Source organism: Cervus canadensis, chromosome 5 (assembly GCF_019320065.1).
Source record: "Cervus canadensis isolate Bull #8, Minnesota chromosome 5, ASM1932006v1, whole genome shotgun sequence".
Classification (NCBI taxonomy): Eukaryota; Metazoa; Chordata; class Mammalia; order Artiodactyla; family Cervidae; genus Cervus; species Cervus canadensis.
The window spans coordinates 42432929-42447299 of NC_057390.1; the positions used below are offsets into that span (position 1 = coordinate 42432929).

A 14371-nucleotide genomic window follows, 5' to 3' on the forward strand; every position below is an offset into this window, starting at 1 on the left:
CTGAATCCTCTACCACTCATGCCCAACCAGAGCACTTTGGCTAAAACTTGGCAATTTGAAGTGCATAAAAGATAATGCTGTGGAAGAGCACTGAGTCTTGAGATCCTCTTGCCATTGGCTTTGTAACTCTGAACAGCACCAACCTCATCCCCTCAACTGTAATTAGGGATATATGGCCAGTGATTTAAGGGATAGAAGAAGGATAGATGGAAACTTAAACAAGCACTGTGTGAAATGTAAAACCCCATAAAATTATAAAAGATGACAGCGATTTAGACAATTCAGAGGGAAAATCTAGTGTGAATCTTTTATTCTGACAAAATAAACTTCATAGATTTTACTTTCTGAACTCCCAAAGTTTCACTTATTTGAAAAATAAGAGACAAGGCCTATTGGATGCCAAGTTTTCAGACATGAATAAAATAGCACCACATGTTCAAGTTGTATAAGCTAGCTGCACTTTATATACCATAACAGTGAAGGGACAGACTCACTAGTCTCCACTGCACCTGGAAGAAACACATGGACATACCTGGATTTTCTAACCAGTTTCATATCAACAACCTCTGAGTAAATGACATACATATTTCCATTAATGGCAGGCATAACTCCACAAATACCAAACTACATAAATCACTTGCTTTTCATAATCTCAATTTGGAAATTAAAAAAAAAAAGAGGAACAGAGTTAAGTAGCTGAAAATGCTGTACTTACTGCACAAAAGTACCTCATGACAAGGAATCCTAGATATTGTTCCCCCAGGAATGATTTTTGAAACTTTAAAGTACATTTTATCAGAAAAGTTAAAATCTTCAAAGTGAAAAGCAAGTTAAGCATTGATTCAGTTTCTAAAGATCTAGCAAATTATAGATTTTGTGCAGTTAGGTACTAACAACAACCCACTCCAGTATTCTTGTCTGGAAAATTCCATGGACAGAGGAGCCTGGCAGGCAACAGTCCATGGGGTTGCAAGAGTCAGACATGCCTGAGTGACTAAACCAACCATACACATTTAAGAGATTAACACTGTTCAGGAGAACATAGAGGTGGTTCTGCAGTGTTTTTACGGCTCACTTCAGCTTCTGTAAGCCTAAGACTTGGTGACAGATTACAACTTATGCTGTACTAGATAGGAACCTATTTTTAATTTATACAAAATTAGATTGTTTTTCACCTACATGTATGGATAAAAGTGCTTCTCAAATGTACATAGCCCATTCCCGTAATCCTAAAACAAAACTAAAGGCACATGAATGGACAATAGTTTATATGGATACTTTTCATTAGCCTTTAAACAAATTCAACTGCCATCTAGAGAGGTGTGACCAATTTGTTACAAATTTCTACAATTTGGGAAATTAAAGATTTAAGAATTCTCTAAACACTGCAGTTCTGTGCAATTCATGTATTGGTTCATTCACTCTGCAAGCTGTGAACACACACTGTCATCTCCATAGGCTGCAAAATGCATGTTTCAGGAACTGTGACACGAAAAAGACCAAGGGAGAAGGAGTTTTTGGAATTAGGTCTCTCACAAATTGCTTTGAATCCTATTACAAGTGAATTTAATGTTTCTGAATTAAATTTAACAATAATTATAAAGACATTCACCCTAACATATTTGAATGAAATGTAATTAAGTACACTTAAGTGTTTAATTGTAATGAATGATATTTTTCACCTATATATAAAAGGATTCAATAGCCAGCAGCATTTAAATATAGAAAATGTCCCATCTATTATCTTTCCCTTTTTTTGGTTAAAGTGCTATTTTTAACTGGGTAGATTTACTAGCCAGCTTCCCAATACCTTCACTCTATGTCTCTAATAGATTCAAAGAAACATGAAAACTAAAAGGATTTAGTATTTTAAACATTTGCAAAACACTACTACAAAGTATTGAGATTATGAATGTATTTCATTTGAAAATAAAAAGTGTACCTTATGTGAGAATCATTAAGTTGATTTTATAATTACTTCATAGAAGCATCAGCTAACATTTACATCAATTTTTGCTCATCACCTAAACCAGCAACAGTTTCTGTAGGCAATTCAACTCTAAGCACAAAGAGGGTCACATCAAGTAGAACCAACAGTTGTATATATAAGCCCCAGAACAAAAACTCCGAAAAATTCAGACTTTTACAGGAGCAAAACAAGTTTGTGAGAATAAGAACCAGAGGCAATATTTTCTTAGGAGTACCATAGGTTGTTACAAGTGTTTTCTTAAATAAAAACTTGTGTAGTTACTAAAGTGAAAGTCGCTCAGTCCTGTCAGACTGTCTTTGAGACCCCATGGATTATACACTCCACAGAATTCTCCAGGCCAGAATACTGGAATGGGGTAGCCTTTCCCTTCTCCAAGGGATCTTTCTAACCCAGGGTTCAAACCCAGGTCTCTGGCATTGCAGGCGGATTCTTCAACAGCTGAGCCACAAGGGAAGTCCAAGAATACTGGAGTGGGTAACCTAACCCTTCTCCAGCAGATCTTCCCCACCCAGGAACTTAGCTGGGGTCTCCTCAATGCAGGTGGAATCTTTACCAACTGAGCTATCAGGGAAGCCCTGTAGTTATTAATAATGTACCTTAATACTGAGTGCAGGGGTGTTAGAGATAGTTAAGAAGAAACCACCCAACAGATTAACTCAAAAGTGAATGTTGCCTGTATTTTCAGTTCAGTGGTTAAAGCTGAAACAGCTTTTGAAGAGTTGAACACAACTTACAAGTAGGGTATCAACAGAATTCCCAATTGTATTCACATTATTCTCTAATTAGTATTTGTGCATGTAAACTGACCTGGCCATCAGTAGTATCTTAAAGCAAATGCAATTAGTAAAAACAGACGGCGGTATGTAGTTTTGTTTACACTTACAAATACTACCAGTTCATTACTACTTGCCTATCTTATTGCTCTTGGAAGAGTGCAAAGTGAAAGTGAGAGTCGCTCAGACGTGTCCGACTCTTGCGACCCCATGGACTATACGGTCCACGGAATTCTCCAGGCCAGGATACTGGAGTGGTAGCCTTTCCCTTCTCCAGGGGGATCTTCCCAACCCAGGGATTGAACTCTGGTCTCCCGCATTGCAGTTGGATTCTTTACCAGCTGAGCCACAAGGAAAGCTCTTGGAAGAGTAACCACTTTAAAAAAGATACTGTAAAGTGCAATATTCCTTACTTTGCATGGCAACCGGCAATGTTTAAATCAAAGAAACCTGCAATCATCAACTCTGCACCGGATTTAGTTACATTACTAGCCCTCCGAAACAGCGACTCCAGGGCAGAGAGGCTGTAGGGGGCAGGGGGCCGAAGTCAAGGTTGGAGGAATCACTGGGAAAGCCACTGCAGCCACATTGCTGGGGAGACCCCTCGGATTAAGAATGCAGCCTTCAGCGTCTTTTCTGGTCTCACTTTCTTGTCTACACCTAGTATCCTATTCCTGCCGACAAACAAGTCTCAGAACTTTCTAAAAGAAATGATTTTTACCCAAATACATTGGACTTGGGTCTCAATTTGAAAGAGGACGAATGGCCTTTAAGAGACCGGTCCTCTTCCTCGTCCTCCCCCTCCTCCAGAGGCTGCTCTGGGTCTCTGAAAGAGGGTGTGGTGTGGATGATCTGGGTTCGGAAGCGGATTTTGTTGAGTCTGGGTTTCATCCGCCCACTAGAGCTGCCCGAGACTTTGCGACTCGGCTCCTTCGCTTTGCTCGCCGCCAACCCCTCGGCCAGGTGGTGGTGATGGTCCCCGCCGTCCTCCAGAGCGTGGGAGAGCCTGCCGGAGATGAGGTGCGAGGGCAGCACCCTCGAGAGCCTCCAGCGCCCTCCCCCGCTGCCCGCCGCGCTCTCGCCTTCGTCCTCGTCTAGGGCGCCCACCAGCGTCCGGATCTCCTCGGCGGTGGTCGGGCTCAGGTACTGCGAGGCCTTCCTGCCGCTGTAGTCACGCACGTCCACATCCGCGTCGTAGGCCCCGACCAGCAGCTTCACCACCTCCACGTGCCCGTGCATGGCCGCCAGATGCAGCGCTGTGTAGCCGCCGCTCGTGCGCGCGTTGATGTTCACCGGCAGCCGGTGCTGGCCCGCGAAGCGTACCAGCAGGGCCAGCAGCTCCTGCCGGCCGTGCTTGGCTGCCCAATGCAGGCAGGTAAAGCCGGTGATGAAATCGCGCTTGGCCAGCAGCCCAGGCTCACAGGCCAGCAGCCCCTCCAGGCTGTCCCAGCGGCCGTCGGCGGCCGACAGCATCCACGCGTGCTCCAGCGGATCCAGCGTCAGCGAGCCCGCGCCCTCCTCCTCGGCCGCCGCGCCGTCCGCGCCCCCGGGGCCGCGCCGCAGCTGAGGGGAGCCGCCTGCAGCGGGGTCCCGGGGCGCGGTGCGGCCCGGCCGCGGCGTGGGGGGCGCATCGCCCAGCGCTTCGGGCCGCGCACCTTCCCCCACCGGGCCACCGCGGGGTCGCCTCCCGAGCGGCGCGTTCGGGATGCCTTCCACGGGATCGAAGGGGTCCGCGCGGTCTCCCGCCTCGTCCTCTGGCTCCTTGGGGCGGCCGCGGACGCTGGCGCGCTGTTCGGGCGACCCGCCCACTGCGCCCCCGACGGGCTGCTCCAGCTCGGCCTGCAGATCCTGAGCCCTGCCCTTGACGGATCCCTCCATCTCGATAGCGAACCTGGCTGGCTCAGGACCTACGCGGCGGCCGCTCGGCAAGTTCCTAGCGCGCCTCAGCCGCGGGACTAACAGCCACCGCCCCCCTGCCTCGCCCGCGGACACGCCCCCGTCGGGGGGCCCCACCCACTTCCGGCCTCCTAGGAGGCCGCCTTACTGCTCCCGCGGGCCCCGCCCCACTCCGCCCCACCTCTTTTGGGTCCTCGAACCGGCTGCATTCAGTGCCTTCCCTTGGACACCCCTGGCCCCACCCACTTCCGGCCCCTGCACTGGCCGCAATGGTCGCTCCCGCCATAGGACACGCCCTGACACGCCCACTTCCGGCCCTGTACTAGCCGCAATCAGTGCTTCAGCCCCGCCCAAAGGTCTGAGGAGCCATGGCCGCTCTTCCCCGCCTCTTTTTCTAACTTAGCAATTGTGCTCCATCCTCTCCCAGGCACTGACTGGTCATCCTCTAAAATAGGGGTCCCCAACCTCTGGGATCTAGTGCCTGATGATCTGAAGTGGAACTGATATAATAATAGAAAAAGTGTACAATAAATATGTGTGTATATTTGTGTGTATAAATGTGTATAAATCATCCCGAAACCATCTTTCCCCTCCCCGCATCTGTGAAAATATTATCTTCCATGAAAGGGTCTCTGGTGCCCAAAAGGTTCTGGACCGCCGTTCTAAAACATCTGGGCACTCCTGTGACAGACCCAATTCGAGGAGGTGTCTGGGAGCCCTGACTCGCAGGCCGCCCAGGAGCCCCAGCTCACTGGAGGCCGCTGGACCGCTCCTCTCATCTCCCCGCCCCTCCCTCCTCGACTCCTGCTCCCCTTGCCATCCCGCCCAGCCCCTCACATCACTGAGGCCACAGGACCCCTCCCCTCAGCGCTCCTCCCCTCCCGACCAGACCCGCCCCGCCCCCCGCGCCATATAGCTCAGCCCCGTACGTCACTGAGGCCGGGGGACCCCTCCCCTCCGCTCCTCCCTCCTGTGCCCCCGCCCCGCCGCGCTCCATCCCGCCCTCCGCTGCTGGACGCGCGGCTCGGCCGGCCGCCGCCGCCTTGCTGGCCCCTCGCCCGCCCAGTCGCCCGGACCATGGCCTCCGAGGTGGCGCGGCACCTGGTGAGTCCGCCAGCCCTACGCCCTCGGCCAGGGACCCCCGCCCTCCCGGCTGGGCCCGCGATTCCCGCCCGCTCCCGCGGGCGGCGCCTCCCGGCTTCCCGTCTCCCCAGAGTGGGGTGTGAAGCGGGCGGTTTGTGTAACGGTCCCAAACTCGCGGGAGCGGGACTGGTGGCGGGCGCCCCACTGGACTCGGCCTCCAAGGCCTTCACAAGCCTCCCACCTTACCCAGCGTTGACATCTTTGGGATTGGAACCTTTTTTTCCCCCGCCTTGGAGCTCCTGTCCGTTAAAAGAACGGATGCGACTGATGTGTTCCATTTTCTGTCCCTCTACACTGGTCTCATTTCAGAGTAAGCCATGGGAGGGCCACAGAGGTGTTCTCGGCCACACCAAGCTGTTCCTTGCCCTTTTCACTCATTCTCTTGTGTCCCTGGAGTTTTCCCGACAGCTACGCCGTGTGGAAGGACCACTTGTCTTTTGAAAAATTTAACTTCTGATACTATTCATACCAGCGATTGTAATCCACGTAAACAAAAGCTCTGCTGGGACCTGAGACCAAACGTGAGATGTGCTGATTTGACCAGTCTCTAGAAGTTTAGCTGGTAGGAACCTGAGAGGGTAGGTGATGGGTCCAGAATCACACAGCCGGTTTCTCTGACAGAGCCTGGAGGAGGGTCTTTCTCCTGATTCAGCCCAGGTCTCTTTCTTCTCTGTTTTGTTTTTAGAGAAATCTCGGCTTTCCTCTCTGACCTGCCTTGTTACAGTTGTTGTGTCTGTGTGCATGTCTTTGTTTCAGAGTGAAGTTTAATCTTCAGAATTAAACATGGGATTTCTTGTCTGTTGCTCTGCTTATTTTGCAGTAATGTTACCTTTTTTTTTTTTTTTTTAGTAATGTTACCTTTAATTAAACTTTTTATTTTGAGATAACTGTAAATTCGTGTGCAATTGTGAGAAAAAACAGAATTCCCCAGTAACTTTGCCCAATTTTCTTTAATAGTTGTTGTTCAGTCGCTAAGTCGTGTCCAGTTCTTTGTGACCCCATGGACTGCAGCGCGCCAGGCTGCCCTGTCCTTCACCATCTTCTGGAATTTGCTCAAATTCATGTCCATTGCATTTGATGCTATTTTACCATCTCATCCTCTGCTGCCCCCTTCTCCTTTTGCCTTCAATCTTTCCCAGCATCAGGGTCTTTTCCAACGACTCTGCACTCTTTTAATAGTAAAATGTTACAAAATCATAGTAAAGGCCACTACCAGCACATGGACACTGATTCTGTGGAAACAGAACTTGCCTCTATCACAGGACCCTTCCCTTGTCCTTTTGTAGCCACACCCACTTCATTTCCACTCCACCTCATCTTTAACACCTAACTACTATAATCTGTTATTTCTGTAATTTTTCAAGACTGTTATATAATGGAATCACCTAGAATATAACCTTTTGGGATTGGATGTTTTTCCTTCAGTAGCATTCTCTGGAGATTCATTCAGGTTTTTCCAAGTATTAGCCTGCTCCTTTTTAATTGCTGAGTAAATATTACATGGTATGGATGTAACACACTTTGAAGGACACCTACATTGTTTCCATTGTTGAGCTATTATAAATAAACCTGCTATAAACCATTTCTGTATGTTAACACGTAACATAAGGAAAATATTGTCTTCAGTTCTCTGGAATTCACATGGCAGTTGCTAGTTTCATTAAGAAACTGCTAAACTGTTTCCCAGAGTTTCTGCATTTTCCATTCCCACCAGCAGTGTATGTGAGATTAGTTTCTCCACATCCTCACCAGCATTTGGAGTTCCTGTTGTTTTTTTTTTTTCCAAGACGTTCTGATAGGTATGTAATTATATATTGTGGTTTTAACTTGCATTTTTCTAATGGCTAGTGATGTTAAACATCTTTTCATGTGCTTGTTTGCCATCTGTATATTTTCTTCATTGAATTTCATTTTTTGTGCCCATTTTCTTTTTGTGGATTTTCTTTTTTAACTGCTAATTTTAGAAGTTTTCAAAATATGTATTATAGATACCAGTCCTTGATATGTGGTTTGCAAATGTTTTCTCTTTTTCATTCTCTTAAAGAATATTTTGCAGAGCAAACATATTTAGTTTTGATAAAATCCATTTTATCACCTTTTCCTCTTATGGATTGTACTTTTTTGTCAAGTCTAAGAATCCTTTGCCTAACTCAGAATACCAACGGTTTTCTCTTTATTTTTTTCCTAAGAGTCTTGTAGTTAGTTTTACATTTAAACCCATGACCCATTTTGTTAGTTTTTGTATAAGGTATAAGACTTAGGTCAAGGGTCATTTTTGGCTAATGGATACTTCAACAATTCATTGAAAAGGCTATCATATTCTATTGAATTGCTTTTGCACTTTTGTCAATAACTAGTTGAGCATGTTGTGTGGATCTTTTTCTGGGGTCTCTGCTTGATTCCTATAACTATATAAATAAATCTTGAAATAGAGTAGACTGATTACTCTCACTTTATTCTTAAATTTCAAAACTTTTTGGCTATTCTAGTTTCTATATCTTTCATTATAAATTTTAGAATAGTCTTGTCTATGTACAAAGAATTTTTCTGGGATTTTGATAGATATTACATTAAGTCAAAAATTAATTTAAAGAAAATTGATATCTCTACCTATGTTGAGTCTTCCAACTAATGAACATGGTGTTTCTGTCCATTTCTTTATATTTTCTCTGATTTCTTTCATCAGACTTATATAGTTTCCAGTACACAAGTCCTGCATTTGTTTTATTAGATTTACATTTCATTTTTATCAGTTATAAATGATACCATATTTTTATTTTCATTGTCCTCATATCGTTTTAACACAGAAATACAATTGAGATGTGTATGTTTATCTTGAGTCCTTTGACCTTGCTGAATTAATTTATTCTAGGAGTAAATTCCTTGGAGTAAATTCTTGTGTGCATAAAAATTATATCATCTCAACACAGAGACAGTTCTCTTTCTTTCTAATTTGTATACCTTTTCTGCCATATTTGAATAAGTGTGGTAAGAGCAGACATTCTTGCCTTACTGTGATGTTGGTGGGAAAGAATTCATTCCATCATCAGAGCAGCAGGATGCTGCTGTTCTTTTGTAGATACTCTTTAAAAGTTCAAGAGGGATATTTGTTTGCAGGTTTTTTTGTACTGTCTTTGGTTTTAAGTCAGAGTAATATTAGTTTCATAAAAGAAACTGGGAAGTGTCCGCATCTCTTCTGTTTTCTGGAAGAGATTATGTAAAATTGGTATTAATTCTTTTTTAAATGTTTGGTAGGATTCTTCTGCGAAACTGTCTGGACCTGGAGATGTCTTTTTGGGGAGTTTTAAACTTATAGATTTAAATTTCTTAATAGTTATCTGTGTGTTCATGTTTATTTCACACTGGGTGAGTTGTGATGGTATGTGGTTTTGCAATCCATTCCTTCCAAATTGTCAAATTTATGTGTATAGACTTGTTCATAATATTCTCTTAATCTCCTTTTGCTTTCTTCAGGGTCTATAGTGATAATCCCTGTTTCATTCCTGATACTGGTAAAATTTTCATCTTCTGCCTATCTTTGTCAGTCTTGCTAGAAGTCTGTTAATATCACTGACCTTTTCAAAGAACTATTTCTGTTTCACCTTTTTTTTTCTGTTATTTTTCTATTTTCGAAAAACTGGTCTTTTTATTTCCTTTGCTTGCTTTTGGTTTAGTTTGCTTTTCTTTTTCTAAGTTCTTGAGGAGAGGCCTTAGATCACTGACTTGAGACTTTTCTTCCTTTCTAATATATACATAAGGTGTTAATGAATTTCCCTTTCAGCAGGGCTTTAGCTGTGTCCCACAGATTTCGGTATGTTTTATTTTCATTTTCATTCCACCTTTATTTATTTATTTATTTATTTTCCCCACCTTTATTTTTTAAGAGTTCTGTTTTAAAACTCACTTGAAACTCTTCAGGTTTTCAGATCATTTTTTTTTTTTCATAGATGAGGACATTAAGACTCAAAGATATATTGTACAACACAGGGAGTATAGCCAATATTTTGTAATAACTGTAAATGGAAAGTAACCTTTTAAAACTGCATTAAGATCCAGGGAGGTTTAGTGTATACTCAAGGAGTCACATCTAGTGATGATGAGATACGCTTTGGCCAGATTGTGTCTGGCATGATCTCCAGCATGTCCTCTATTAGTCAGCTTAGTTGCACAGTCATGTCCGACTCTTTGTGACCCTATGGACTGCAGCACGCCAGGCTTCCCTGTCCATCACCAACTCCCAGGCCTTGCTCAAACTCATGTCCATCAAGTCAGTGATGCCATCCAACCATCTCACCCTCTGTTGTCCCCTTTTCCTCCTGACTTCAATCTTTCCCAGCATCAGGTCTTTTCCAATGAGTCAGTTCTTCTTGTCAGGTAACCAAAGTACTGGAGTCTCAGCTTCAGCATCAGTCCTTCCAATGAATATTCAGGATTGATTTCCTTTAGGATGGACTGGTTGGATCTCCTTGCAGTCCAAGGGACTCTCAAGAGTCTTTTCCAACACCACAGTTCAAAAGCATCAGTGCTTCGGTGCTCGGCTTTCTTTATAGTCCAATGCTCACATCCATACATGACTACTGTAAAAACCATAGCTTTGACTGGACAGACCTTTGTCAGCAAAGTAATGTCTCTGCTTTTTAATATGCTGTCTAGGTTGGTCATAGCTTTTCTTCCAAGGAGCAAGTGTCTTTAAATTTTATGGCTGCAGTCACCATCTGCAGTGATTTTGGAGCACCCCAAAATAAAGTCTCTCACTGTTTCCATTGTTTCCCCATCTATTTGTCATGAAGTGATGGGACTGTATGCCATGATCTTAGTTTTTTGAATGTTGAGCTTTAAGCCAGCTTTTTCACTCTCTCACTTTCATCAAGAGGCTCTTTAGTTCTTCGCTTTCTGCCTTAAGGGTGGTGTCATCTGCATATCTGAGGTTATTGATATTTCTCCCGGAAATCTTGATTCCAGCTTGTGCTTCATCCAGCCGGGCATTTTGCATGATGTACTCTGCATATAATTTAAATAAGCAGGGTGACAATATACAGCCTTGACATACGCCTTTCCCAATCTGGAAATAGTCCATTGTTCCATGTCCTGTTCTAACTGTTGCTTCTTGACCTGCATACAGATTTCTCAGGAGGCAGGTCAGGTGGTCTGGTATTCCCATCTCTTGAATTTTCCACAGTTTGTTGTGATCCACACAGTTAAAGGCTTTGGCATCATAGTCAATAAAGCAGAAGTAGATGTTTCTCTGGAACTCTCTTGCTTTTTTGATGATCCAACAGATGTTGGGAACTTGATCTCTGGTTCCTCTGCCTTTTCTAAATTCAGCTTGAACATGTGGAAGTTCACGGTTCACGTACTGTTGGAGCCTGGCTTGGAGAATTTTGAGCATGACTTTGATAGCATGTGAGATGAGTGCAATTGTGTGGTAGTTTGAACATTCTTTGGCATTGCCTTTCTTAGGGATTGGAATGAAAACTGACCTTTTCCAGTCCTTGTCTGTGTCATTTCCTGTTTCAGATGCAGTACTTCTGAATTCTTATTATTTTTTTTTCAGTTATCATTCAGTGATGACAGTTTTTTTTATCTCAGAAGTTTCCTGCATTTGTTTTACTTTCTCTTGAAGTTGTGACTTTTAATTCTCTTTTATGTCCTGGAGTTAATTACTACCTCAGTACCTTGTGTTTCTGATCTGGAGTGACATCCCTTCACTGGTCCAGGTCCTACAGTCATGAGACCGAGTTTCCGTCCCATCGCCTCTGAAGCTTTTAACCCATGGCATTCTGTCATTCTGCTTGTTTGCCACTAGTCATGTGTTTTCCTTGCAATACCTAACTTATGTTCTGTATTGTTACTTTTTCCATTAAATTTTAGTGAACTCTGCATTGCCCCCTACCCCCTCAGTTAAATGATCTTTCTTTAGGAAACACAACTTGTAATATTCTTTGTATCCTCCATAACCATGATCGTTTTTTAATCATTTTATTCTTGTTGATTGTTATACATATTAGTTATTAATTCTTACGGGCAGAGCTATTAGTCTGCATTTATGTTCTAACGAGGCTCCTCCTTCTTCCAAGCCTTTGAGCTTTTCCCAGGCTGACTTTGCTCCTGACATTGTTCCAAACTGTAACTGTTTTATTTATGTATTTATTTTGGTGTGTGGGAAGGGAGGAAGAAGGTGTTTTAAATTTACATATTTTACTGCAGAATAGATTTCCTCTTCTCAAGAATACTTACTGGCCTTTTATTTTTAACCATACTAAATTTAATTTTCTCTGCTGGAGATTTTAAGTATTCCTAATATAAAATACCTGATTCTCAAAGCTTTTCACTGAGAACTTAATTTTTACACTTTCTTTTGATCATATCTGGCAGGAAGTTTGATTTAGATGATGCTTTAAAATTTTATTTAACACCCTTTATGTTGTTTTTTTTTTTTTTATTATTATTTTTTTTTTTCCAGTGGGTTTTGTCATTCACCCTTTATGTTTTGAAGATCACAGAAATAAGAAGCTCATAGGTTCAGACATAACCACGAGATTGAAAGCTACGATTTTAAATACCTTTAAGACCAATTATGATTTAGCATTCTTACAATTTTTTGTTACTTTTAGTAAATATGCATATTTTGCTTGAGCATTCTTGTTTTTGAATTTTTTTATTTGGCAATTCCATTTATTTGAAATTAACTACTTTCTTTTTCTAAAAAAGGCTGGAAATTTCTTCACTGAGGATTTAGCTGAAGCAGTTTAGATACAATAGAACCCAAAGTTCATTACATTATATGATTCCTTCTAGAACTCGTCATTGTAAAAGTGAACATGTGCCTACCTTAACGTTGTCCAAAATTGCTTTAAGTGGCCTCTTTTTCCTTGTTTATTGTTTTGGTTAAATAGTGTCACCCAGGCTCCCTCTTGACTGTCTGCAAACCTTTCCTGTCAGAGACAAATGAAGATGTGTGGATATAGGGTTTTACTGGCTTAGAGAAGCTCCGAGAAGTCCTGGGTTTTCTGGATCAGTGCCAGGTATCTTCCCAGGTACAGAATACTTTCAGATCATGTGTTTGGAACATCTACTTTGAGAAACATTGTGACCGTATTCTCTCAGGAGTCATGACTGGGGCTACATTAGGAATTCTAGAATTTTCAGATTTCTTTCAGGGTGCTTTTTCTGACACTAGAAATATTTAAATTATGGAATAAATTGTTGGGGGAATTTTTTAAGATGAACCAGGTACTGAGACTAAAAAAGGAAGGCAGACTCAAACAGAGCATGTGAGGGACTTTTGAAATGCAGCCTTTGGGAGAAATGAAGCAAAGGAGGATCAGGTGTCAGAATTTCATTCCAGTTTTGTTGTGTCACAAGGGAAGATGCCGGACAAAGTGGCAGCTGTGCCTCATGGACATGGAGGGCTGAGGCCTTGGAACCTCTGTTAGGGGAGAGGGAAAAAGATGCACCCTCTGGGCCGTGTTCCATTTTAGGGCCATCCTGAATCTTCTGTTCGAACAATCCTCAATACTCTGAGGCCTGAGACAGGTGACAGATGGAGACGTAAGCATATGGCAATTTAGTAGAGGTTGCATGGTAATCATTTAATTCACAAACCAGAAGTAGAAATTATATAGGAGGAGTAAGTTTTTTTCTGGGATGTCAGACCTGAGTAATACAACTGAAGTGGTAATTAAAATTATGCCATATGTTGAAAAAATAAAAATATGCCTCATGAGGAATAAGGGGTTAAGGTTGGGGGGAAGTAGAAGAGGCAATTGCTGTTTGAGATGTGGGTGAGGTGGAGGGCTGGCCCTACAGGTTTCATGCCAGGTGGGATGGGCTCCCCAGCCCCTCAAGCTAGTTTTAGGCAGCTCTGTTGTCTCACAACTACAGGGCTCACCAGAGATGAGGTGGGACAGCTGTGGAACATCTTCTCTGGTCTCCTCTCATGCTGCTCTGAAAAGCCAGACCAAGGTCATCTTGCCTGTCTTTGGAGGCAGTGAGGAGGCCTTTTGTTCTCATTAGCCAGTGTGATGTGTGTAGAAAGAGTTCATAAGTAATGGAATGCTAGGTCAAGAACATGTTGATAGATACCATAAATGTTCTGTGAGTGGTCTGTTCTCCAGTTTTTTCATGGACAAAAATAAGTAGAACACAGTGATATTTTCACTTAGTTGAGTGTATACCCTTTAACTGGAACATTACTTTGAGTTATTAATAAACCAGGACTGCCTAGTTGTTATTCAGTTGCTCAGTTGTGTCTGACTCTTTGTGACCCCATGGACTGCAACATGCCAGGCTTCCCTGTCCTTCACCATCTCCCGGAGCTTGCTCAAACTCATGTCCATCAAGTCAGTGATGCCATCCAACCATCTCATCCTCTGTCGTCCCCTTCTTCTCCTGCCTTCAATCTTTTCCAGCATCAGGGTCTTTTCAAATGAGTCAGTTCTTTGGATCAGTGGCCAAAGTATTGGAGTTTCAGCTTCAGCATCAGTCCTTCCAATGAATATTCAGGACTGATTTCCTTTAGGATTTACTGGTTTGATCTCCTTGCAGTCCAAGGGACTCTCAAGAGTCT

General features: G+C 43.2%; 2 protein-coding genes across 6 annotated transcripts in view; one reads left to right on the forward strand and one right to left on the reverse strand.

Annotated features, from left to right (window-relative positions):
• Positions 1-280: 280 nt before the first annotated feature.
• Positions 281-5465, reverse strand: SOWAHC (sosondowah ankyrin repeat domain family member C). Its single transcript, XM_043468660.1, has one exon. It carries the CDS (start codon positions 4639-4641, stop codon positions 3481-3483), a length of 1161 nt encoding a protein of 386 aa, XP_043324595.1. The 5' UTR covers positions 4642-5465; the 3' UTR covers positions 281-3480.
• Positions 5466-5607: 142 nt separating this feature from the next.
• The window catches only part of SEPTIN10 (septin 10), a 46176-nt gene continuing 37412 nt past the window's right edge, over positions 5608-14371 (forward strand). For 2 of the 5 annotated variants that reach the window (XM_043468656.1, XM_043468655.1), the window contains exon 1: positions 5608-5763. In XM_043468656.1, coding sequence (XP_043324591.1) covers positions 5737-5763 — 27 coding nt within the window. In that variant the 5' untranslated portion in view covers positions 5608-5736. Of the gene's footprint in view, positions 5764-6268; positions 6381-14371 lie in introns of those variants that run through there. The other 3 variants (XM_043468657.1, XM_043468658.1, XM_043468659.1) reach the window with 3 other exon arrangements.